Below are 25,265 nucleotides of genomic sequence, written 5' to 3' on the forward strand. Positions count from 1 at the left end.
GCAAGGCGGAAAAAAATATTCATGTCAGAAGTGGGATTCGAACCCACGCCCGGAGAACCGGACTGCGACCTGAACGCAGCGCCTTGGACCGCTCGGCCATCCTGACACATTTATCGGGGTTGCAAGAGAATATATATATAGCTGGTTCAGAAAGAAATATACATATTTATATTGTGTTTACGTAAATATAGTTCGTGTTATATTTGCGGATTATTTGTACTGTCAACGCTGTCCATTACAACACTGCAACTCGCTATTTGCCTTTCCTTTGTCTTCCTGCAACGTACACTTGAGAGCGCCACGCGCTTCCGCCGGTCGGACTTCCCAGCATTCCCTTCCTTACGTTGGTCTCTTCTTTTCTGTTCAAGCTGTCGTGATGGTGAGTATCTTCTTGCTCTGTTAGTAATTTTCAATCGGATCATTTCTTCTTCGAAATGTGCCATCGAGAAAACTGTAACCATAAAACACGATGTGAGTGTCGATTTAGTTCACCCAAAAACTATATTTTATGGTATTTGTAGTAATTTGCGAGGTAAACTTAACAAGATGAGGGGGGCTTCGCAAACTGACTGTCGAGACTGTTTATATTGAGAAAAAATTAACACGTACTTTTAAGCATTACTCTCCCCAAGCGGTAATAATAATTGTCCTGGTCGATACATAATTTCTGGTATTGTCGATCGCATGCCAGTCCCCGTCTACCTCGTCTGCGATCCACGTGGGCTAAATCCCCTCGCACGCATATATTTCAGTCTCACCGAAAGTTTTCGGCCCCGAGACATGGCTCTATGGGCTTTGTGCCCAAGAAGCGAAGCAAGCGTCATCGTGGAAAGGTAAAGGCTTTCCCGAAGGATGACCCATCCAAGCCCGTCCATCTGACGGCCTTCCTGGGATTCAAGGCAGGCATGACCCACATCGTGCGTGAAGTGGACAAGCCCGGCTCCAGTAAGTGTACTGGAAACCCAGTCCGTCTTTCAAAGACGGTGCACCTCTGGTATACTTGCCACGTGCATGCTGTTGCGGCTGGGTAGCCACCAAAATGTCTGACTGAGGTAATGAATGCACTAGCACAAGTAGCCTAGGCCTATTTCGGTAATTATGAAGAATGAGCCATGAAGATAACAAACCAGAGTTACTTTGTCGACCACAGCGTACTTCATGTAGTACAGTATCTGCAACAACGCTAGCGTTCTGAATGATTGATCTGCGTTGTGAAGATTTTGGTTTTAATAACGGAACTAAGTGTGGTCTAGCACAACCGTTGGAAGTTCCAATCACTATCGGGATTTCAGATGAGTTGGATTGTCTGAAGCGATTTATAGTAAAAACTCTATCCATGCTATGCAGATTTTTTTCTTGTGTTTGTAAAGTGCATGTTTTTGGTTGTGGATATTAGTTTTTTGTGAGAATGTGTGCCCCATGAAACATGCACTGCTTGTAGGAAGATTCTAGTAGGGCATGGATCATATCCAGTATTAAGGCCTAACTTTTGTTAACTTTGAATTGAGATCAAGGGTTGCTGAAACTTAAAAACAATTCTTTTTCCAAATCTTTGTTGGTGACACGACGAATGTTTCAGTGACAAGAACTCACTTTAGTGAAGCAGAGTTGAGCGTTAAATTCAAGTTCAGGGACCGTTAATCGGCATTGGTGAAACTGGGCCTAAGTCAGTTTTTTCTTGAAAATATGGGATAGGACGGGATAGGGAATATGCTCTTTTGTACTAGCTTTGTGTCCGGTTTTCTGCAGAGGTGAACAAGAAGGAAGTGGTGGAGCCAGTCACCATCCTGGAGACTCCTCCCCTGGTGATCGTCGGCGTGGTCGGCTACATGGAGACCCCCAAGGGCATGCGCTCCTTCAAGACCGTCTGGGCCGAGCACCTGAGCGAGGAGTGCCGCCGTCGCTTCTACAAGAACTGGTACAAGTCCAAGAAGAAGGCCTTCACCAAGTCCAGCAAGAAGTGGCAGGACGAGACGGGCAAGAAGGAGATTGACCGGGACTTCAAGAAGATGAAGAAGTACTGCACCTCCATCCGCGTGCTCGCCCACACCCAGATGAAGCTGATGAGGCGCCGCCAGAAGAAGGCCCACATCATGGAGATCCAGGTGAACGGGGGCACCGTCGGAGCCAAGATCAAGTGGGCCCGGGAGCACCTGGAGAAGCAGATCCCGGTCACCCAGGTCTTCGCCCAGGACGAGATGATCGACGTCATCGGAGTCACCAAGGGCAAGGGCTTCAAGGGGGTCACCAGCCGTTGGCACACCAAGAAGTTGCCCCGCAAGACTCACAAGGGTCTGCGGAAGGTGAGGTCGTCCGCCGTGGACGGGTCGTGACCTACAAGATTATGACGGCCATGTCATTGGCACCCCTTCCCAGCGCCGCATTTGGCAGCTAGTGGTGGCGCTACTAGTCAGACTTGTTATTCTGCAATACTTTGCACTTCAGCTTACCTTAGTATTTTTGTACTAGCGGTGAATATTCCACAGATGTTTCATTCTATTCTCGATTCAATGTGTTCTGTTCTATTTCTCTGCGTTTTCATAGGGGACGTACGGCTACCGTAGCAGACGACAGCTACAGTTGTTGCTGTCGTCTGCTACGGTAGCCGTGAGTCTGCTTCTTTTGCGTTCAAAATTCGGATTTTCATTGTCCAATCATGATGCAGATCTCGTGGGCCGATCAGTAGCAGATCATGCGAACGAGCCCCTTACAGGGTTGCCGATTATGACATGGTCGTTATGTCCTAGTAGGTCGTGGGACAGGCTTCCAGTGGCTGTCGTCTGCTGCGGTTCGAGGGCTTTATTTAACACGAAGGGACTCCTTTGCAGGTGGCCTGTATCGGAGCGTGGCATCCGAGCAGGGTCCAGTTCACTGTGGCCCGTGCCGGTCAGAAGGGTTACCACCACCGCACGGAGATCAACAAGAAGATCTACCGCATTGGCCAGGGGATCCACAAGAAGGACGGCAAGCTGGTGATGAACAACGCCTCCACCGACTACGACACCTCCAACAAGAGCATCACCCCCATGGTGAGTTTCCTCTGCCGCACGCCCACCCCTCCGTCAACGGCTCTAGATGATGATAATGTCGAAGATGATCCTGACGATCAGTGAGGGTTAGAGTTAGAACTAAGGCGGTCTGACCTGTGCGGGTTTTGATGATTCATCTGTCGTGTTTGTGTGTGTGTGCTTATTATGTTTTTTTGTTTTTTAGGGCGGTTTTCCTCACTACGGAGAGGTGAACTGCGATTACGTCATGGTCAAGGGGTGCATCATGGGACCCAAGAAGAGGGTCATCACCATGAGGAAGGTGAGCGAGCCAATCTGGCAACCCTGTGGCTGGCTACGTGTGTCGTCGTGATGAATAACTAGAGCCAATGTATTCTGACTCAAATCCGTGATCAGTATTTTTTCAATGATAGGCCTGAAGCACAGCTGCTTCAAAGTCACGTTTGTTTGGTTTATGAATTTTTTTCTCAATATTTCTAAAATATTTTTTTCAGTCGTTGCTGGTGCACACCAAGAGGACTGCCCTGGAGAAGATCAACCTCAAGTTCATCGACACGTCGTCCAAGTTTGGTCACGGCCGCTTCCAGACCGCCGCGGAGAAGCTCAGTTTCATGGTGGGTTTTTGTGGTCTGAACACTGCGTGTGGCTAAACGGGTGTGGTGATGAAAGTATGAGCGTCTTAATAAGCTGCTGACTGTCTTCATACTGCCTTCCTTCTGATATTTGGTTGTCAGCCATTTGTGTCCTTGTGACTGCGGTTGCAGTGGCTAATTATGCTGTTTTTTATTCTCTAGGGCCCCCTCAAGAAGGACAGGCTCAAGGAAGAAGTGGCAGCTTGAGGTGGACAATAAAGAACAGTTTTGTTGCAAATTTTTTGCTGTCTGTATTCAGTACTGTCTGTACCTGTTGCAATCCTGTGAACGGATTGCACTGAAAACTTTTCTCGTTTCACTGGCGCCCTTTTCGTTTTCCGCAATATGCAATCAAAGTTTGCGGACTTGTGGACTACATCAACCCTGAGCGTGTAACTCGTTTCTGCTTGTGTCTGTCTGGAGTTTTCTGCATGTGTGGCAAGGTGTTATTGCCAATACATAAGTAGCACTATAGACTGCAGCTTAGTGGTTCAATTATGACTCACTGACATGGAATAATGTAGAAGGTGCACATGTTTAGTGTGCAATATTATCTGCAAGATGGATCATGATCATGCCCTAGTTTGAAGGTAGGTTGGTGACAAAACAGATGCAAGAATGGCATTGTTTGAGGAGTTCACCTTGCTCATTGAGATTGTATTATTTGGCTACATCAATATCAAGTAGCATTGGACTTTCAGTAACAGATATTTCCTGGGTGGGTTACTTTAGGCGTATGTGTTGTAAATAAAACTCGTGTAGACAGATTATGTACTGTTGGTGCTGGGACCCCCAGGCAATTTCTGTGTGCTCAAGTACAGGGGGAATCCATGCAGTGCAGATAATGTGATGAAATTTGGAGCTCATGGACAGCTTTCTTTCGGTTTTGTTTACTCCGTAGCTGATACACCTGTCAAAGCATAAGTCCATCCAAGCAGGTCCTTAAATTTGTGAACTATTTTTACTGTTGATGAGGTAATCTTGGTGCAAGCCACACCTTTTACATGTGATGGACATATTGAGGTATTTGTTAATAACGGATCTAACAAGCAAAAATGGGAAAAGTCTAGCACTCTCGAGTAAATAAGATAACGTATATAGAGAGATCGAGACATTCAAATGATTTGTTTTGCTGAAAAACAAGCTCTTGGGTGGGGTTGTCTGTCTGTACAAAAGCTTGTTTTTTAGTAAAATTATTTGAATGTTGCAACAATCTTTAAATACTTCGCGAACGAACTCACTACTTACGAACTCCCGCTCAATAAGATTTGATGAGTTTTTGGCGCACATGATACAATCATCCTTGCACTTTCAGGATACCCATGAAAAATATTCAAGGTAGAATATTCAATATTCAAATGTTCAAGGTTTACATCCATGTCACTGTTGAAATTTGCTATCAAAGAAATATGAATAGTTGAAAATGTCATTACCAAAAAGCTTTATTGTCTTGCAGGGACAACAGCTTTTCGAAACTACTGTCCGACAGCCTACCTGAACTGAACAACCACTCTACAGATGAGAACGAATGCTCTACAGAAATGGCAGGACTTCGTGTCGTTTTCTTCCTCATCATTGCTTTAACCTGCTCAAGAGTTTTACTGTAGCAGGACCATTTTCCTTGAAGGGGATTTGGGAGGCAGGTCTTTGTTATTAAACGTCAGCTGTAGTGAAACGCATGTCTCTTTCGTTTTGTCCTTGTCTCCATGCGCATTCATAACTTATGTTCAGCTATCACTAGAGCAAGGATTTGCGTGTGAATGTTTTTTGCTCGAAACGGTTTCATATCTGGATGGTGAAAATACATCTAAATGTCTTGGTTTGGACTGACTGTACGTAATAATGTTTCGGACGATATGGCACATTTTGCATGAAAATGCGTGCATAGTGGATATTCGCTTTTTTTTTTTTTTTTTTTTTTTCAGGTTCGAGAGCTTACTTATTCTGTTTTCATGGATGGTTTTGTTGGTTTCAGGAAGCCTTCTGGTCCTTTTTCACGAAAATTCTGGTCAGAATCAAATATTTATTTTCAATGTTTCTGTGGGTTGAGGTGTGGTGTTCAGCCCATACCATGGCTGCCGCTGGAGGACCGTACTGGTGGCGTTTGCATTTTAATCTGCAGTGTCATGTAGTGCCGAACGCAAAGCCTTCAGCTCCATGATTTCTATCTGTGGCGCAAGTATTCCATGTTGTGCGCTGCTGAAGGAGGACTATTTTATTTTACCGTGTCACCCCTAATAAAATGCTAATTTAGGAAAAAAAGGGAAGTAGGCATATGATGCATTGTTTTTATACAGAGGATGATAAAAAACATTGCATATATTGAGGAGTTTTCCTGCATATTTCGAACATTTTCTGCGCGAAGTTTCACGCATGTTTCAGGATTTTTTTAGTGCACATTTATGCGTACTCAAGTTATCAACACACCCTTCTTGTTTTATCATTTGACAAATGTTACTATTCCTCCAGTGCCTGAGATGACAACCTTGAGGTGAAGGCATATGATATTGCACGGATAAGCATATTTATTCTCAATTTTTAAAAGGAGTACAACGAGCGGACATTACAAATTGCCCATATACATGCAACGAATTTCCACTTCTTCCACTGCACGCAAGTTTTTAAGAAGCAGGGATCTTGGGCAGGCCGAACTCGTCGACCAATACACCGTCGTTACTGACGGTGCTGTCCGCGCCTGGTTCCTTTGTGGGAATGGTGGGCGCGGCACTGGCGGCGTCGAGGTACGACGTGTCTTCGTCCAACGCGTCGCCCAAAGCGTTCAGCTCTGCCTCGAGCTCGTCGTCGTCAACTTCGGGCATGCCGTAGGACCTTCCCAGCGCTTCTTGCACCTCGTTAGCTTGATCCAGCATGTCTTCCAACTCATCCTGGACATTCTCGATGTCGTCGATGTTGACTTTCTTGTACTCCCGTTTCATTTCTCTGACTCCCGTCCTCATAGCGTCCACCGTGACTTTCGTATCCTTCAGAGTCTGCGTTGCGAAGTTCGCCTGTTCCATGTTGAACGACTGCTGCATTAGGTTGTCTCGCTGCTGTTCGTACATTTTGCGCTGTTTGAGGACACGCATAGCCTTCTGCTTCACCATGTTCTTCGCGGGGCCCTCGCGCATTTTGGCCATTTGGTCCTTGTACTTCTTTAGCTCAGCATCGAGGCGTTGTATCTTCTTGTCAACAGACTCGGCTCGCCCGTCGACGCCCGCAATACAGTCCGTTAGGCTTGGCGGCGGTTCTTTCGCTTTAGTGCGGCCGAACAAGCGGTTCATCTTTCGCGATCTCTCGGTGCTTGCTTACGGTGACAAGACGATGCGAAGATTTGCGGATTTAATGGGTGGATGAGATCATGAGATGAATATCGCAATTTCTGATGTTTGGACAGGAAGTGATAATCTTGGCTTGACTTGGACTTGGCTACGCTGATGCGCTTGAAGAGTTGTGAAAGCGGAAACGGATCGATAATGGTACATTGTGGCCAAACGATGAGTTGCGTTCACGCTATTCGTACCGACATTTAATCTTGTTTTTCTTTTTCTAAATGTTTTGTGAGACACCCTTTTTTTTTTTTTCGACTGCCTGCACTGGAGTTGCCCCGGAACCAGCAGGGCGCAATGCTCCACACCGCTGGTGCCCAGAGTAAAAGCAATGTCCAATAAACTATAGATAAACTGCTGGTGGTATCATTCCCCCAAGCTTGAGGTAGTGGTAGGGACAGGAACACAAGTAGACAGGACTAGACTCAAACCAGAGCATCATATTCACTTTCGCCAGGACGCAGAAGTACATTCTTTCTCTCCCTCTTGGTTTTCTGTCTCCCTTACACACAGTGCTGTACGTTTTGTGTTCCTGCCCTTACCACATCCTCAAGCTCGATGGAACTGCAACATCGCTACACCGCAGTTTGTTGGCGCTTTAATGCCCTGTTCATGTCGATGAAGCACCTCATTAATTTCATTCCACACATCACCACAAACCAGCAATGGGGTAGAGTATCGTTCGTCCCTGGCGATGATTCCCCATTCATCATATCCTTGACCCCCGAACAGAAGGAAGCTGCCCTATCAAAGAATTTAATCAGAAATAAGAACGAAACTACTTGTTTTAACCCTTGCCTGTCGTAATGCTGCCCTTGTCCATGTTAGGCAGCACATACGTATGTGGCACTTATTGTGGCTCATGAACCCCAACAAGTTACAATCTGATAAAAGCCAGCTCGACCTGGCATAAGCTCATTGGTTGAGACATATTCCATCTTTGTTGCGATCCTGTTGTTCCATCACACGTCTCGTCAGGGTGGTTCGTGGGATTGCACTCCGTCGCGCGGCCGATTTTTCTCGGTGCGCGCCGGGCAACTCGGCGGCACAACCCGTTTTATCCGGTGCTCACCAGTGCGGTACGTATATCGAAGATGCTAGCAGACACAAGGCTCATACGATAATCGCCTGCTAGTTTCGTCTTATAGTTGCAGATGTCTTAAAATGATTCAGTCCAATGTGTGTAACAGTACACCACGATGCCCTAAACCGTTTTTCCAGTTTTCGTTTATCTTACAAAGGAACTTGATTGATGTCGTCTTGCCTGATGTAACGTTATGCTAAGGGTCTAGTCTAGCTAATCGTCGAGAATTTGGCACCAACGCAACTACTTTCCATCTTTTCTTTTTTTTTTTATCTACTCCCAATTATGTTTTTTTCTCTTTAGTTATTGTTGTGGAAGGAAGTGGCGGTAGTGGTACCCAATTCGAAATCGCGAAAGTTTGAAAGGACCGCGGTACGCATGTGTCGTCGGTAGGGGGCGACTACTACGATCGGCGCGGCCACGCCGCCACGCCTGCCAAGGTAGGGTGCTCTAGACGTACACAAACAAATCAGCCAGTCTCTCAGTTGTCTGATCCGTCTGATCTGCGCATGTAGTAGAAGCCTGAATTCGTTGGGCAAGTTGCCATGTCGTTGTTGCAGATACTCTGGATTCGAGTATTTTTGCTATTACTTGGTAGAACGTTGTGGTGTTTTGCTGAGATTACCTACATTGAAGTCCGTCTGCCTCTTCCGGTGAGTGGTACTACGTTCAACGCCTTGGTCGATTGAAGCGATAGCAGACGACGCTCTGTCGTCTGCTTGCTCTACGTTGGTGACGGGAAATCAGTGCCGCGGATGCTGATGACGAAAACAAAATAGGGGACTTTAGGCATTAAAATCATATAAGTATATACATCCTTGTGGCTTCTATGGCTTTTGGAAATCGGATGCAATCTGCGAAAACGGTACGATCAAAGATGCCAAATCCAGGTTCAGCCAGGGGCGAATTTAGTGTGTGTGTGGGGGGGGGGGGAGGTCCGGATGTCCTGACCCCCTCAATTTCAGTCGTTACATAGAGTTTAAATTGACCTTGATGGTGTAATAGCATGCTGTCCAAGGCAGGACCCTCTTCAGAAAAATCCTGGATCCGCCTCTGGGTTCAGCAATGCGATGTAAGCCATTTCACAGGGAGACTCCGAGTGGCTTATCAACTTATCGTACACGTTATCATAAACAACTTTTAATTTACAAAAACACCCTAATAATGGAACTGCGGAAGTTTTACTATCACCGTTGAACAAAATATAAGTGCGCAAGCGAGCTGATGAAGATTACCAGTGTCTCTAGCGCTTCCTCTTCAGTCTCAAGGATATGCTTTCGATTTCGTTTTTACTATCACGTTTCAAGGTTGCCGACATGTTCCAGTGAGCGGCTTGTTTGCATTCCTTGCAGCGTCGAGCAGTACCCAAAAATCGCGTCGCAAAGAACCAGGGAGGGTGTACACCTCCCTGGTGGGTGTTGAGATATTCCTGTCTTAAAGGGGTTGGAACACTTTCATAGACGTGGTTTATTACATCATGGACGCATTGTACTGCATGCCAGAATACTGAGGAAAAAAGAATTATCATTCTACGTGTCTTACTTAGCGAGATACAAGCCTTCGAACACACTCCCGAGCAAAGCGCAGACGTCACAGAGCTCACAGTTGCGTCCATTCCCATTGGCAGCCGTAAGCACGTGACTAACTCGTGCGTTGCCTCACTGGGGACAGCGAGAGCTGTGATGTCAGAGCCGCGTGAGTTTCGCTATTCGAGGTGCCCATTTTCTCCACTTCTATTACCCTCTTTGCTATGAAACTTCGAATGCAGTTTCACATCTGTGCAAAGAACCGTCATTTACGTTTATCTGGGATAACGTGGGATGATGTGTAGCAACCCCCGAATCTGGTGTAAGGTATAAGAGATTCTCTATGTGAGCTATAGGACGCCTATGGTTGGGTGTTCAGAGTGGAAAGGGCATATCCTAGTGTAGAGACGTAGTCGGCGAGGTTTTGGGGGGTTCAAACTCCATGAAATTGTGTCTTTAGTAGTTCAGTTGGGGAACACAAGGGTGAAATCTTCCACCTCCACGTAATAAATTGTGAACCCTCGTTAATATGACCCCCGTTAATCTGACATGCGCGCCTTACGACCATACTCACGGGGAACAATGCAGTGAAACCTCTGCAACCCCCCCCCCGTTAATATGACAATTCCGCATTATGACCAAAAGTATCGGGAACGACCATGGTCATAATAACGATGGTTCACTGTCCCTGTAGAATGCCCCTTTCCGAAATAGTTTTCCGGCTACATTACTGTTCTGGTATACTGTTGTAGTGTATAGCAACGTAGAGGATATAATATTGCTTGCTCGGAGAAAGAGAGATCTCGGAACAGTGAATATATGCAAGATTGGTGATCTATATACTTATCTCACTAATAAATTATATGCTGAAACAATAAAGAAAAACGTAGTAGGCGCAGCGGAACCGAAGGAATATTTGCAGCTGCTCAAAATTTTTACGTGGGTCTAAATAGTTTACACATTAGACGAGGCAAACTAGCAGATGTTCCGCGCCCACTGTTTATTTATTTATTTATTTGAGTACCCTCAGGGCTTTACAGCATTAAAGAGGTGGAGCAGGATAATACAAAGCTGGTAAACACTAGTGGAACAGAAACAAGTTCAATAAAAGAAAAAAAAAAGGAGAAAAAAGAATTAACAATAATACTGAATGAACAAATATCACCACTACTCAACTGGAAACCCGGTATGCAGGTTATGTTACATTAAAGTGATCAAACAGCGATTTTCTAAACTGTGCGCTATCAGTGATGGAGGTGATATGACTAGGAAGATGGTTCCATTGTTGTGATGTCTTTGGTACAAATGAGTCAAAATAGGTTTTCTTAGCGCAAAAGGGGACGCCGACCTTTTGTCGATGATGGAAACTGTTGATGGAAACGGTAGCAGGTTCAAGGGGAAGGGCGAGCGCCCCCCACCACACACACACACACACACACACACCCGAAAGTGGGGTCCGAAAACCGCCCCTTGATGGGCAGTGATAAATAGATTTCTTAGTAGTATCAGCTTTGGAGCGCAGGACTAACACGCTGGCTTGAACACGATAGGAATTGCTGTTCTCTGGCTGGAACACATATAGGGATGACAAATACGTAGAAAGCCTCGACTGCCTAAGAAATTAATTATGCAAGAATAAGGAAGTCACTGAAAAGGTTAGCCAGCTGTAGGAGAGCAGTCGTACAGCTGGCCGTGATGATCTGCATCTGGCTAACCTTCTCGGTGACTTCATTCTTTCACGCTGGCTTCGCTTGACTTCTAGGGAGAGCGAGCCGTCCCTGGAAGTCCATGGCCGGCACCGCAGAATTGGAACACGTCCAACCGTCAGCTCATTCTGGATCCGGATACGTTCTACGTCACGTCCAACGCAGACACGTGTGACGTCATTGCCAAGGCCATGGGACGATACAGGAACATAATTTTCCTTAATTCGAAGCCAATATGCAAAGAGGATGTAAGATCTCCCCTTCCAGGACTTCACGTTGTAGTGGACAGGTTTAAAGACGAACACTTTGTTTGTATCTGTCCCCTCTATGTTGTTCCAGCCTCAGAACATCAGTTTATCTCTTGTATCTACTGCCAATACCCACGTCACGGGCAAAATGAAACGTGTGAGTTGTTCTTACCTTCAGCGCTATTGCCTACAATTAAGGACTATGGATTTCCTTTGAATAAGAAGTCGGGTTTTTTTGAGCCAAGCAGGCCGTCAGCGACATCATAGTGGTTGACTTGTGAATTAATTGTACTCACCTGATGACCCTAAGTCGCCTGTAATTGAACCTCTGTATGCAATAAGGAGATAAGTCGACTTATCCCCTTTTCACTATTTTTGCTGCAATGACATCTACAGGGTTATTCTAGCAAACGTTACACATTTCGATCGCACTGTAAAAATAGACGACTAGGTTTGACCCATCCCAAACTCTGCAACTGATAGCCGTTTATCTGAAGTTTCATTCGAAATTTTTGTAAGCGCTATGGTTATGTAGAAAGAAAATTAAAAATAAAGCAAAATCTCGCCCCATGCGTTTTCAATGGCCTATCCCCCATAAACACCGCAATTTTTTCTGGTGTCTGCTTCACATTTACATCACTTCACACAGGTAGCGCTGCCTATAACGATGTGACATGCCGATTCTGACGTTATGCACCAATCCTCCTGTTCCAGTCTTGGTCTGTATGATGGTGCCACCTGTGTGTGGTGAAATGAAACTAAAGCGCACACAGCAGAAAATGGCGCCTTTTGAGCAAGATAGGCCATAGAAAATGCATATAGTGAAATTTTGCTCGATTTTAAATTTTTCTTCTACAGGACCATAATGCTCACAAAAAATTCCAACAAAACTTCAGACAAATGGCTACCAGTCTGCAAAGTTTGGTGTTGAATAAACCCTGTCTTCTATTTTTATGATGCGATCAAAATGTGTAACGTTTGCTAGACTAACCCTGTACATACCAGTATTTACATTTGCCAAAGAAAATGTAGGACCGTATTGCAATTTATTGGCCCGCTACAGGAGGGTAAGAAACGGGACATGCATGTGTGTCAATGGGACGGACAATCAGATCAGGCCCCCTTTCCTCGGTTTGGGATTTTTCTACTTATCCCCTTATTGCATACAGAGGTTCAATTATGGTACAGTGGTGTATAGCCAGGTTGCAGGTTTTTGGGGTTCGAATCCTCTCCGAAATTGTACTTTTGGTAGTGCATTTGGGAGAGGGAAACGAGGGTGAAAACCTCCTTCCCCATGTAAAGTCCCCATAGAATCCCTCAAATAATATTTTTTTTTCTGGCTACGCCTGCACTGTTATGGTAGTTCACAAAATATAGACATCAAGTTCGAGAATTCGAACCTGGACTTCTCATATTTTCGATATTCGCCCACGCACGGCACGCAGACGACATATATGACGTATGAGCACGTGAAGAGGAAGTGACCAAAGTGCTTTCCGCGTCCTGCTTTATCTGAAAGCCTGCCATATGATGTCACTCGTGCCGCAGTTGCTAGCGGATTTCCGGTCATGGCCTTTCTGACGTCATCGCATTCACCGTTCACTGGATGTTGTTAAAGTGCCACTACGGACTAAATCTCGTGTCTTCAGAATCCTGCAAAAGTTACGTTTCTGAAATCTTCTTGTCTCACTTTACATTCCTGCAAAATATTTTGGCTCTACGTGACGCGAAAGCTAGAGAAAATTAATTTTTATTTTTGAGAACTGTGACGTCAAGTTAGGCTTCGACGGAGCGCCCGGCTCTCATCTGGCAACGTCGTTGCCCTTCGCGTCTTCCGGGGGGCTCACTTTTTGCACTCCGTTAGCGGAGCCCCACGTGACATATCATCCGACCGCTCCGACCTTCGAGAAAACTCAAAGGAAGGAGAAGATATCTCCTCCATTTTCCCCTCTTTCGATCAGTGTCACGTGACTTCTCCACCACGTGACCCTCCCCGGACGCCGGCGTCGTTGCTAGGAGACGAGTGTCCTCTCCAGAACGTGACATCTTTGCAATTTGTGGGCTTATGATTACGTCACCCGCTCCCCGCGTCATCGAAACTTGTGGAGGCTCAGCAGATCGTCAAAAATTGTCAGAAATGTACAGCGTTCGTAAACAGGATTGAAATTTCGCGTGTAGAATCCTTGAGGCACCTTCTTTTCATGGACTAAATAAAATAAACGCTGTTTTCCGAGTCCGGAATGGCACTTTAAGATAGCTGCTACTGTGTGAATGATATGTTTTAGGGTATCATTGTGACTTTCATATTTTCAAATTTGGCAGTCTTCAAAACAGTATATATTAGCAGATGGAAACCGAAACTGCACTGCGCCGGAACTATACACAACATGGCTGTGCTTTCGCCTTTTCAAAGCTATATACGGTGCCATCTATCGAGTACTGGCGTCAGTGAAAGAACCCTATAAGTAACACCGTTATCAGTTAACACCGTTATAGACGGGCACCGTTCACCGCCTTCGATGGAGGCGATGTATCTGAGCAACTTGGTGCCGCGGCCGCCAACTTGTTGGCCTCCTCGTCCCTCAATATCTTTCTTGGGATGTAGTTGGGACATCGATGGAAGAGCGTTGGAATGGGCTATAGTACGCAATACCTGACCCATCGGCGGGATTAGTCGTGACCTTCCCAGCTAATGTGTGGCTCGTGCTGTCTTCTAGACACTCTTGAAGTTCCCGACGAAGGAGAGGCGGTGTTGAAGTCTCAGACAGTTTGGGGAGCCTTGAGAGGCAGGTGAATCCAATGTTGCTTGTGTGCAGATAGACCGATCATTGGTAAGTACAAGGTTCTTCCCTCTGCAGGGCTCGAGACATTCAGCCAGCTAGTGTACGAGGAAGATAAGACGGGGAAGGTGAGAGCCAGTTGTGAAACGGTATTCTAGAACCATTGCTGAAACGCGGACATTAATGCTTTTCAGTTGTTGATAAACGCGACTGAAATAGAAGACTTCCCACGATTCGGTTTTCGCGGTATTCTCGTGGACAGCGCCAGACACTTTCTGCCCGTTGATGTGATCAAGCAAAACCTGGTACGGACGCTGTAGCACTTCTAGCACTGTACCCTTTCTTGTAGCACTCCCGTGCAGGGGTGGATTTAGGGGGGGGTCCGGTTGTTCTGACCCCCCTCAATTTCAGTCGTTACACACAGTATCAATTGACCTTAGTAATATAATAGCATGCTTTCCAAGGCAGGGACCCCCTCAGAAAAATCCTGGATCCGCTCCTGCTTCCGTGTGCGTTAGTGAGGAAATCGGAAAAACGACGAATCCGTAACACGGGAAATAATTTCTGTCACCACAGGACGCCATGGCTTACAACAAATTCAATGTCTTACACTGGCACATCGTGGACGATCAGTCCTGGCCTCTGGAACTACGCACTTTTCCCAACTTAACCGAGGTAACCGAAGAGGAAACTTCATTGTAGACGGATAGGATTTCGATGCTGTATGTCACATTTCTATCCGGGAGTTTAAGGACAGCAAACATTCCTGTTTCAGAGCGCATTCTCTCGGCGATACGTGTACAGCAAGGCGGACGTGCAAGACATCGTGGAATACGCGAGGCTCCGCGGAATACGCGTAATTCCGGAGATCGACACCCCAGGGCACACGCAAGCGCTCGGAAAAATATTCCCCGGTGGGTCATCGTGACACAAACGTTCATGGTAATTGGTGAAACGTAACGAAGGACGTCCTACCTATAGGGATTTTCCCAGGATTTTCATCACCTAGGGGAGGGGGTGAGGTATATCTGCCCCTGTTCTGGCCCTGTGTTGCAAGACACTTTAGGGGACATTTAAGGGGACGTGGGAGGTGCCGGGAAAATCCCTGGTCTTAGCAACGCTAGCAACTGAGCCGCCCTGATGAATACCATATCGCTAACGTACTTCGAATGTTATCTCACTCATTGTTCGTGCGCAGCATTCGTGGGATTTTTTCATTTTTTTTCAGTATAGAATGCTTACACGGTGGAGGCAAAAACTTCCTTGCAGTAAAGGGGATAATACAAGGTCTCACGGTGATACCTAGCAGACGACAAGACAAGTACAGCCTTTGGCTTGGATTGGATGAGATTCCTAGAAACACCAAACGCTGCTGCTATATATCACCGAATTCTGCTAACTGTAGCGGCAAAGACCTATAGCGTTGCTACACTTGTAGTTACATCTGCAACGGTGGCGTCTGAGTTTAGATTCTTGGTAATGGCACCGTACCATTACAATTCCTTTACTCCCCTCCCCCATTTCTCTCTCTCTCTTCCAACTTCAGCTCTATAAGATCTCTCCTTACAATTTCGCAATATAGCGCAATTGGAACAAATCCTGTGTACGATATTTTTGTTTAAGATCTGCTAACACCGTGCTACGGTAACGGAACACGAGGAACCCCCAACTACCCGAAGCACGCTGCGTTTGAAATGCTGGATCCGACGAAGAACATCACGTACGACGTCGTAAACGAGATTTTGAAGGAAGTTGCTGATACATTCAAAGACGAGTACCTTCATCTTGGCATGGATGAAGTAAGCTACGACTGCTGGTACGTGGATCGGTGGGGTTAGGGTCATGTCGCGTATCACGTGTCGAGATTGTGAACTATCGCATGAGAGGAATATTGTTAACGAATTCACGCCGAATTCCGAAAGGAATGCGACAGAACGACTTCTATAATACACTGCGTCCGGATCGCAAAGCTGTTCGATTGTATGTCTCTCGTCCCTTTCAGGAAGTCCAGTCCAGAGATCAAAGAATTCATGGAGCAGCATTGCATGTCTGATGTGAATGAAGTTGAGCAGTACTACATCAGGCGCACTTTCGAGAAGCTCGAAGGGTCTGGTTCGAAGCTCATGATCTGGCAAGATCCGATAGACAACGATGTCCAGGTGAGGCCGTCTGAGTTCTCTGGAAGAACTCGGAACGAAAGTATCCTGTAGCATGGTAGAAAGTGCCAGTGACGTCACAAGGGCGGTGCAGTCCGCACCGGGTGGCGCGCGGAAGAGGAATGGCAAGAAGGGGAAGAAATACTGTAGCGCCACCACGCGGCATCATTGGCTCTTTCTGGCGCAAGGAGGCAGCGTGACCTCACTGTGTCCAGCCATCCTATCCGCGGCGCAGTAATATTTTGAGAGCTGACGGACTAGATTTCTTTTCCTCCTTAAATTGAACACGACTATAGTTATCGTGTATCTCTTGAAAGTGATGCGTTAATGGGGAGGGGGCCCCACTAGCGGATCACTTGCTGGTGACGCAGAGGGCTCCCGCACCTGATGACGCGTGCCCTAGTGACGCCACTGGAAGGGGCACGAAAAGATCGGCGAAAAATCGCCAAGATCGTCGTACCATGTCGAGGTTCCGGATCTCTGAGTGTTGTCCATTTATCTGGACATATATGTCACCTCCGATCTCCCGAAGTCGGACCAGGACGCGTGCTAACAACCCTTTCCCCCATTCTTCCACGTATATACCCGTCCACGTAGATGGATGAAACGTGGTCTCCTTGCAGAAGCTGATTTCCATGTCACGCAGGTGCCAGAAGGAACACTTGTCGGCGTCTGGAAGAACTCTTCCCTGTGCGCGGAAGTGAACAATTGGCGTGAACATGTCTCTCGCACAGTTCGGAAAGGTTACCAGGTGGTGCTGTCGGCTTGCTGGTACCTCAACTACATCAGCTACGGAGAAGACTGGAAGAGGTACTACCAGTGTGACCCCACTAGTTTCGAGGGTACGTAAGCTTGCTTTTCGAGAGGTAGGTAAGTTGTGGGTTGCCAGACGTCGTTCCGTTCCAGGTACACAGCGGGAGAAAGATTTGGTGGTTGGGGGTGAAGCCACCGTGTGGGGAGAATACATTGACGGCAACAACTTAATTCCTACATTGTGGTAAGAAATTTTCACAGTAACTTCGGTACTAGTTGTGTGTTTGTGCTCGTGTAGTTCCCTGTTACGCCTTGTGTTATCTGTCAGACGAACGTCCTAGGAACTGTCAACGATATATCTATTAAAACAAAAGTTATGTAGTGGTTGTACAAGGAAGTACGTGCTGTTTGTTTATCCTGAATCATCCTGAATCATCGCAAAAAAAACAAAAAACAAAAAAAAACACGCATAGCAATAGTTGCATCACCATGTGGTCGACTGCAGTGTATAGAATGTATAACTAAAGTTTCCGACCTTCTATGTAATATGCAGGCCAAGAGCATGCGCGGTGGCAGAACGTCTCTGGAGCAGTGTTTCCTTTAACAATACGGACGACGCCAGTTTTAGGCTCGATCAACAGAGATGCCGCATGGTTAGGTATGTTTAATAAAACGCCACATCCTCATATCCGCTATACTTATAGGCGTTGTTGAATCGTCAAGCGCGTCAGAAGCGTCAACTGCGATAGCAGACGACAATACCATTGTGCTATCTTGACTTTCAGAAAACGTGGGAGTTTATTGGCCACTTTATTGGCATAATCAGTAGTCAGTTGATATTCCGAAGTGTCGAGTTGCACTAAAGCTTTCACACCACCTTTATTTAGTTGGACGCCATATAACCTACTTGTTTCGTTCTGGCTTTTCAGACGTGGTATTTCGGCTCAACCAATCCTCAACGGCTTCTGTTCCGATTAGGAAGCAAGAGTGTGTCGTGTGCATATTGCAGAAATCATCTGCCGCTTTTAATGGACTTGCCACTGCAAAACTAACTTTGCAGATTTGATCGACTTATCAAAGTAATCAACATTAACTGTGCAATAAATGTATACATGTGTGCGTGTGAATATGTCTCTTGTGTGACGTGGACTGGTGCAGTGTTTTATTGACCTCCTTATCATTGTCTGCGGGCTGATCCTACACCCTCGTCGGCTGATGCCATAGCGAAATGTCCTCTGTGGAAGACTCCGGAAGAACGACAAATGTGGTACATGAACCGTAAAACTGACTTCCCCACTTGAGTTATCCTTTTCTCTCTCTCTCTCTCTCTCTCTCTCTCTCACAAACCCTCTCTCTCTCAATTTCTGTTCCTCGAATGGTGGTTCTGCCGGATTGCTTCATGTTGCAGGCAATCCTGGAAGGTGCCTGAGGAACACGCGGAGAAAAGTCTCAAAAGCTCTCGCGAGGAATGGCTCTAATCTGGCTGTTCGGGATGCGACAGTATCCTAGCTGGATCGGTCCATGTGGGTGGACCAAAAAATATCAGCAAACCTCTCCCCCACACACGCACACAAATCCATATATCCAAACCAAACAAAACAAAAAAACTAAACATACAGACAAAACAAAATCCCTGACACAGTTCCAAGGACCGTACAATTAAAGTATTCTGATACGAGTATCGCTTTTTTAAATATATACATGGCGTAGCCAGTGGAAACACGCGAAAGAAATCAAAACTGAAATCACATATGTGATTCATCATCATCATCATGTGAAATCACACAGTGAGTTTGCAGACAGACTGAAACCGAAACAGATCGGAAGGGGAGAGCTGAGTTCCACGAATGGGCACTTGTTCCCTCCTTCCTACTGAAAATAAAGTAGGACCGAAGGTCGCGTCCCTTTCAGAAGAGCATCGTAGTCTCCTCAATCGTGGCTTTCGAGCGTGACCCTGTTCGCCCCTAGCCTCGAGCAAAGTTCAACTCTACCAAATTGGTGGCGCTGTCGAACACTATGACGTCATTCGTAAGCATATTGGCCTATCGATTTAGCGACCTTTCTACAAACTAAAATTTTTAAACTGCAAGGATAGTAGACATACAGTTGTTCAGACAACATCGCGATTACACCTTATGTAATTTACAATGTTTAATTTTTAGTAGTCATTACTAGTTTCTGTATTAACATATTTTTCACTATTATTATTTTTATTCATTATTATAGAGGGCGCTTTTTATCCTCCATTTAAGAAAGAGAAGTACGTGCCATATTGTTGTGCTCGGATTGCCTTCCTCTACGGCTCATAATCAGTAGCGAAGAAGAGTACCCAGTTTTCTAACATTCCAATCCAGTCCATATTCCATTCCTGTGCAACTGTGCTGTACAGTCTAATGCTGGCACCACCTACAACACGCGGGGGAACTGCACTTGGTGAAGCCACGAGAGTGTCTAGTCAACGCCCCTAGATACAGAAAGTCTGCGCGCTCGTCAGCTTATTGACGTAACAATTAAGAGTCAGTCAATCAGTATCGTGTTTTCAACAGTCGCAGCCAATCACGAAGGTGCTTTCAGCGGCCGTGGCCACGGAGAAGAACCACTGTCGTCTGCGAGTTGTGATTCAACGTCCCCTAGTACTAAATGGGAAAGCTTGGAAATAAAGCACAAAACGGTGAATCGCAGTAGTGGACGAATTCTGACTATATATGTCCACGTAGCGAAGGAGGGAGAGGAGGCAATGTGCAGGCTTTCTCTATCTACGTAGGTTGTGTTCCGTCTCCAGCGGCCCAGAGCAGATCCGCTCGAATTTTAGAACGAGATTCATGACCATGCACATGAGGTCACGTGAGCCGCGCCAGCGCCGCGTACCCCGAGTTGCTTGAATCCAATTAACGAGCGCACTCAAAGTAGGAAGCCGAATCCAAAGCCAAATATACTGTCCAACACTGTCCAAAACTTTGCGCACGTGTGAATAATGTGAATATTTGGGAGCGTGTACTTCGAAAATGCCGTTCTTCCCAGCGTTAAAACGTCATATAGACGTGTACGCTGGAGATTTTGAACATTCAAAGAGACAACATTGGGAAGAGACGATACGAGCAAATTGTTTTATTCATGCGGTAAGGTCAGCTTTATACTCATTTTACGACAGAGAGCGGCAGCGTATTTCTGATTTAAAAAAGAAAAAATCTTACAGGTGCAACTAATCGTTCCTGGAGCCTACAGTCTTCCAGATGGAATGCGGAAAGTTTTGTCTGCTCATGAATACCAAATTGTCAGAAGTTTACCGGCGAAAGAATTGATCGACTATCACTTCATCGAAGCATTTGTCAAGAAAGGTAAGCACCGTTGCACACGAGAACACGACGTGGGAAAAAATGTTGAGAAAGACACGCAGACGAATTTGTCTGGTGCCCTCCCCGGTACCAGATGCGGTACACACTGTGAAGCACAAGCAGCCAAGGACCAGACGACAGACAAGCAACAAACTGCGGCTTGTGTTTCACTGTGTATACCTGCCCCATTTCAACACTGTGGTACCAGATACAGTACCCGATTCTATGGTGTACGCTGACATGTCTTCTTTCTACTCTATTCCAGGAAGCATTGTCTTGTTGTCTGTCGGTTCCAGCGTTGCGTACGGCGAATGTGTTGCCATAACGCCCGACGGTAAGCAGAAATTGGCTATTTTGAATTACGTGCCTCAAGTATTGCCAAGATTAACTTCGGCGATTAGCGAACACAGAGATCTAGTCGGACCTCATCGGCTGACTTTTCCTTTTAGTCATGGTCATTTGATTGTTGAGGTAGCAGACAGTTTTTGTGAGTGCAATTTATTGTGGGCACGATGACAGCCTGTGTACCTGGAAAAACGCAACGATGTGGAGCAGTCTTGTGCTACAGATCGCTCTCTTTAGTGCGAGGGAAATAGTTTTTTTTATTGACACAGAAATATTCGTAGCGGTTTACAATTGGGGCATCTAGGTAACCTTGCAATACATGCAGAGATACATAACGTTGTGTTTCTTTATATTTTTTGTGTTTACCTTACATTTTCCGTTTTTATTTTACATAATTGCGCGCATAGTCATACGTTGAAAACACGCTTCAGTTTTTCGTAGTTTGACTTAAAACCGCTATCGCTTTGCATTTGCAGGGCAGCTGCATTTGTCAACGCAGGAAGAAACCTTCCAGTCACTAGGCATAGCTGGATCCCTTTCTTCAGAGAGTAGCAAGACACACAGGATATACTGTAAGTCCTTCCGCTGTTCTTTCACAGTAGAATGGAGCAGGTACGTTGTTTGTTTCATCCTGTACGAGTTGTGGAAAAAGCACAGTCCATAATGTGCACTAGCTGCCGATAAAATGTGGAGGTACATGAACCTATTGAAGAAATTGTGTTCCCGTCAACTGTGTTCCTTTAACTACATCCCCAAGGAATATTAAAGTGGTGAAAAAAAGAAAAAGTGCTCACGGGGAGGAGGTTCTGCCGCATATTTTGTTGAGCATTTGCACAGCGTCGGAATATTAGGAGTGGCGCATTGCGCACTTAACAGACGACACAATGTTCTAGCGGAAGGAAAAGAAAAGAACAGCTCATTGGGAGGGGGTTCCGCTGCATATTATGTTGAGCGTTCACACAGCGCCGGAATATCTGGAGTGCAGCACTACACACATAGCAGACGACACCATATTTTTGCAGAAAAAAACAAAAACAAAAACTGTGCATAAGGAGGCGGTCGCGCTGTGCATTATGTTGAGAATTTGCACATTGCCGGAATATCAGCAATGCAGGTGCGCTGCACACATGGCAGACGACACTACCGGCACTATTCTCTGCAACCAAATATCTTGCGGTAGAGAATCTACTCTTGTGCATCGAGAGTGGAACATACGAGAACATGGCGGAAAAGCTCTTTCGGTTTCTGCAGCAACAGTCGCAATGCGTCGCCTTTAATATATTTTGACTTACTTCTACAATCGTTTTTTTTACGCTTTTTGCGTGAACTTATCAATACTTACGTAAGTTATCCAGTTTTTGTGAATTTGCAACTAAATCCGGAAGGAGAGTCGTACCGCTCAGTGTTCGTTTACAGGAATTTGCTGTTCTTCGTTAGTTAGCAAACCATCTTGTAGCGTCCAGGTAGCTCTGGTCACATGATGGTGCAGTGTATGACCAACAGTTTGAAAAACTACGTGATGACTCACTGTAGGCGTCGCATACCCATCTAAGCCCATCGCAGGTGTCTTCTGATTTGTAGGCGGAATCGACCCGTGGGAGTTACATTGCCCCGTACTACAGCATGTGTGTTCAAACCGCAGCATCAACCGTCGACCTGCTCCGGGAATGCTTTCGTCCCGGTAAGAAAAACTACGACGCCGTACAGCAGGCTCTGTGTCGTTCCTCGAAGCTGGTATTTGACGTCGCCGTTCTCTGGAAGCCGCCGTACGACGAGGTCTCGCCCCTCTCCGTGGGGGCCTACTTCTCCAGGAAAGGGTACCGTGTGGACTCGTGTACCCCCGCGTACACCTTCACCCAACTGTTCTCTGCCCTCGTTCCGAAAATTTCTGGCGCGGACGAGTTGGTCGAACTGAACGAATGGCTCGGCGCCATTGTCTGCGGTGTGCCTGGCGCGTGAGTCAAATTTTAGATTTTTATATATATTTTTTTTCAGTTAATCAAATCACGGCATGTATGCGTAGGGTTCTTCGTTTTCGTGTTGAACCCGACTTTTCACGACACAGTCAAACTCCTTTACAACGAAACTCAGGGGACAGCAAAAAAAATTCGCAGTAAAGGTATTTTCGTTAAAAATTATGTCTATTATTGGACCTATAGGCTCCAGCGGGACCGCAAAAAAAATTTGCTGTAGTGGTATTTTCGTTAAAAAGGTGTTCGCTATAAAGGAGTTTGGCTGTAGTTCCTCTCCGAACTAGTTTTCAGGAATTCGGGTAAAACCCGATTAGCTACCCGAAATCCTAGCGGTCCTTCAACTTGTCGTTCTCGGTAAACTGTCCGAAAAGTGAATGACAATATCAGCAGAGAGAGCTATTTGTGACAACCTATTTTTCATCCTTTTATACGATCCCCTCGTGCAGGAGTCAAAAGACGAGCTGTTGTGGAGCTCGGACAAGTGTTTGAAAACCGCGACCATTAACTGCCCCAGTTCCGAGCGGAAATGTAAAGACTACTGTTTCTCGTCCTAGTGTCACAGCAGTGGCTTGTTTCATATGCCTTTCGTTTCACCCGAAAAAAGGTCTCCGGTGACATATCAAACAGAGATCATAGTTCCCGATTTCTCCTCGAATACTGGCGTGTAAATAGCACCCGAAATTGAAAAATCGTAAAACCCGAAAAGGAAGTACCCCATGTACATGGCGTAAGGCCTGCACACGTCAAAAGTGGCTTTTGTTCTGTGCAGTCACTCGGTTTCTTTGGTCTGGTAGGTCAGCTAAGGTGAAAGACGAGTTTCTCAGCACGTACAGGTGTCCGGAACCTTCTGAAAAAGTGGGTCAAGTATTTGTTGGCCAGTGGCAAGGCTTTTTCACATCTGACCAAGTGCTGCAAGTCTTTCAGGAGCTAAGGTGAAGTATAATCTGTATTCTCGTCAAAGTGGCGTGGATGACAGGGTACAGCCACAGAAAACATTGTAGTCTAGGTGGTCAAAAAAAAAGACATACACGTTCCAAACAATTTTCTAATCAATTTCAATTAAGTCAGTATCAGCGAAACATGCTTTATCCACCACGGAGCAAAAAACATTGCTCCAAATTGACTCATGGAACTTGGAAGGCCGAATTTATGCATTAGTACAGTAATCTTCTTCTATCAAAAATAATCTGAATCACAAAAGTGCAAGTTATCACCTCACTTCTAATGCAGTTGCAATAAAAATTTGGATCATAACGTGCACTGTAAAACTTCTGTCTCTTGTGTTTTAAACAAAGTCAAAAATACCTGACCCTCATTTCTCTCGACCACCTCAACATTCTCTTCAAGGAATCACCTCAAGTCCGAGGGGGTCCGGTTCTGCGGAATGATAGTGCACAGTTACGAGGAAGATCCAACGTCACCTTTGAAAAAACATCACTCCAAGATGACATCCAGGAGCCGAGAGTGTACCTACGTTGCTCTAGCGGACAATAAATACATCGTGTTCCGCTCTTCGGCAGTGTAGAGCACGTCGGTCGCGTACTACGTCTGTCTCCATCCTCTCTATTGAGACAAGGTATCGACAGGAAAGCCCCGAGAAGAACGTTGACGGACAGGTCGCAAAAAACGGCCTCGTGGAAGCCCTTTCTGTTTAGCCTCTGGAACGCCGTTGTGTCATGGAGGAAAGCTTCGAAGTGCTCAAAACGAATTTTGTCGTTTACGGTTGTATCGAATGTTGGAAAGAGGAAAGGGCTGCTGTTCAACAAAATAGTTCCAAGGTACGTCTGTCTGGCGTGATCTTCTTTTTGTGTCTCGTGTACTCGTAAGCTCGCTGAAGGTGTCGAAGGGTTCTTAGAATGCGCGCAGATGAAGGACCTCTTTGTCCTGCTCCGGAGGTTGGTGTACAAAAGTTCACGTAAACTCGTGTCACAAGTTGCTGCGGCCAAAAGTGAAAAATAAATAAATAAATTATGGAGGGAATTTTCGTTGCATTCTGTAAATAAATGTGTCTAATCTTAGCAGAAACTTTACTGATGTAAAACTTGTGTAACATGGGGCAGACATGAGGATGGATCTTCCCTTATGTGGGAGCACCAAAGAGAAAAAAAAAAAAAAGGTGTCATTGGCATTTGCTGTGCTTTGTTGCCATTTGCAAGCACGTCTGCACAAGGGAAATTGTAGCAACTTTGAAGAACAAAAGTTCAGAATAACCTTTGTGAAGGAGTGAATGGTCGTCATCAGACCGCAGATTTATATGCACCAAAAATCCAGAAAATATGCCTGCAATTATACGATGTAAATTGTAAAAACATGTTGTAAAACTTCCAAAATATATATATTTTTTTTTTCGAGCGACTGTGATGTCACAAGCTACTAGATCCTTGACATGACCA

The 25,265-nt window shown here is 45.7% G+C and overlaps 4 protein-coding genes and 1 non-coding gene across 8 annotated transcripts; 3 read left to right on the plus strand and 2 right to left on the minus strand.

The window, feature by feature from the left end:
* Window positions 1-22: 22 nt before the first annotated feature.
* Window positions 23-106, minus strand: Trnal-cag (transfer RNA leucine (anticodon CAG)). The gene has a single exon. It is a non-coding gene; the product is annotated as a tRNA-Leu (tRNA).
* A 196-nt stretch (window positions 107-302) lies between these two features.
* LOC135392007 (large ribosomal subunit protein uL3-like) lies at window positions 303-3,878 on the plus strand. Of its 2 annotated transcripts, XM_064622615.1 has the most exons (7): window positions 303-379; window positions 753-945; window positions 1,750-2,303; window positions 2,829-3,029; window positions 3,214-3,309; window positions 3,503-3,622; window positions 3,803-3,878. In XM_064622615.1, exons 1-7 carry the CDS (start codon window positions 377-379, stop codon window positions 3,845-3,847), a joined length of 1,212 nt encoding a protein of 403 aa, XP_064478685.1. In that variant the 5' UTR covers window positions 303-376; the 3' UTR covers window positions 3,848-3,878. The 2 variants fall into 2 exon arrangements, with proteins under 2 accessions (XP_064478685.1, XP_064478684.1); XM_064622614.1 differs by lacking the exon at window positions 303-379 and having other exon boundaries at window positions 938-1,052.
* A 2,267-nt stretch (window positions 3,879-6,145) lies between these two features.
* Window positions 6,146-7,065, minus strand: LOC135392008 (charged multivesicular body protein 5-like). The gene has a single exon (XM_064622616.1). It carries the CDS (start codon window positions 6,919-6,921, stop codon window positions 6,262-6,264), a length of 660 nt encoding a protein of 219 aa, XP_064478686.1. The 5' UTR covers window positions 6,922-7,065; the 3' UTR covers window positions 6,146-6,261.
* Window positions 7,066-8,501: 1,436 nt separating this feature from the next.
* LOC135392009 (beta-hexosaminidase subunit beta-like) lies at window positions 8,502-18,346 on the plus strand. 3 transcript variants are annotated; one of them, XM_064622618.1, is made up of 14 exons: window positions 8,502-8,703; window positions 11,339-11,585; window positions 11,652-11,687; window positions 14,248-14,316; window positions 14,389-14,438; window positions 14,505-14,615; window positions 14,887-14,985; window positions 15,086-15,224; window positions 15,934-16,126; window positions 16,313-16,469; window positions 17,113-17,308; window positions 17,373-17,463; window positions 17,773-17,877; window positions 18,149-18,346. In XM_064622618.1, exons 1-14 carry the CDS (start codon window positions 8,596-8,598, stop codon window positions 18,195-18,197), a joined length of 1,650 nt encoding a protein of 549 aa, XP_064478688.1. In that variant the 5' UTR covers window positions 8,502-8,595; the 3' UTR covers window positions 18,198-18,346. The 3 variants fall into 3 exon arrangements, with proteins under 3 accessions (XP_064478688.1, XP_064478687.1, XP_064478689.1); XM_064622617.1 differs by having other exon boundaries at window positions 11,339-11,687; XM_064622619.1 differs by lacking the exon at window positions 14,505-14,615.
* Window positions 18,347-20,138: 1,792 nt separating this feature from the next.
* LOC135392012 (ribonuclease P protein subunit p40-like) lies at window positions 20,139-24,657 on the plus strand. The gene is made up of 7 exons (XM_064622624.1): window positions 20,139-20,338; window positions 20,416-20,557; window positions 20,820-20,888; window positions 21,376-21,471; window positions 22,542-22,854; window positions 23,667-23,804; window positions 24,220-24,657. The coding sequence occupies exons 1-7, from the start codon at window positions 20,225-20,227 to the stop codon at window positions 24,395-24,397; spliced, it is 1,050 nt and encodes a 349-aa protein (XP_064478694.1). The 5' UTR covers window positions 20,139-20,224; the 3' UTR covers window positions 24,398-24,657.
* Window positions 24,658-25,265: the final 608 nt, after the last annotated feature.

Source organism: Ornithodoros turicata, chromosome 4, assembly GCF_037126465.1.
Source record: "Ornithodoros turicata isolate Travis chromosome 4, ASM3712646v1, whole genome shotgun sequence".
Classification (NCBI taxonomy): domain Eukaryota; kingdom Metazoa; phylum Arthropoda; class Arachnida; order Ixodida; family Argasidae; genus Ornithodoros; species Ornithodoros turicata.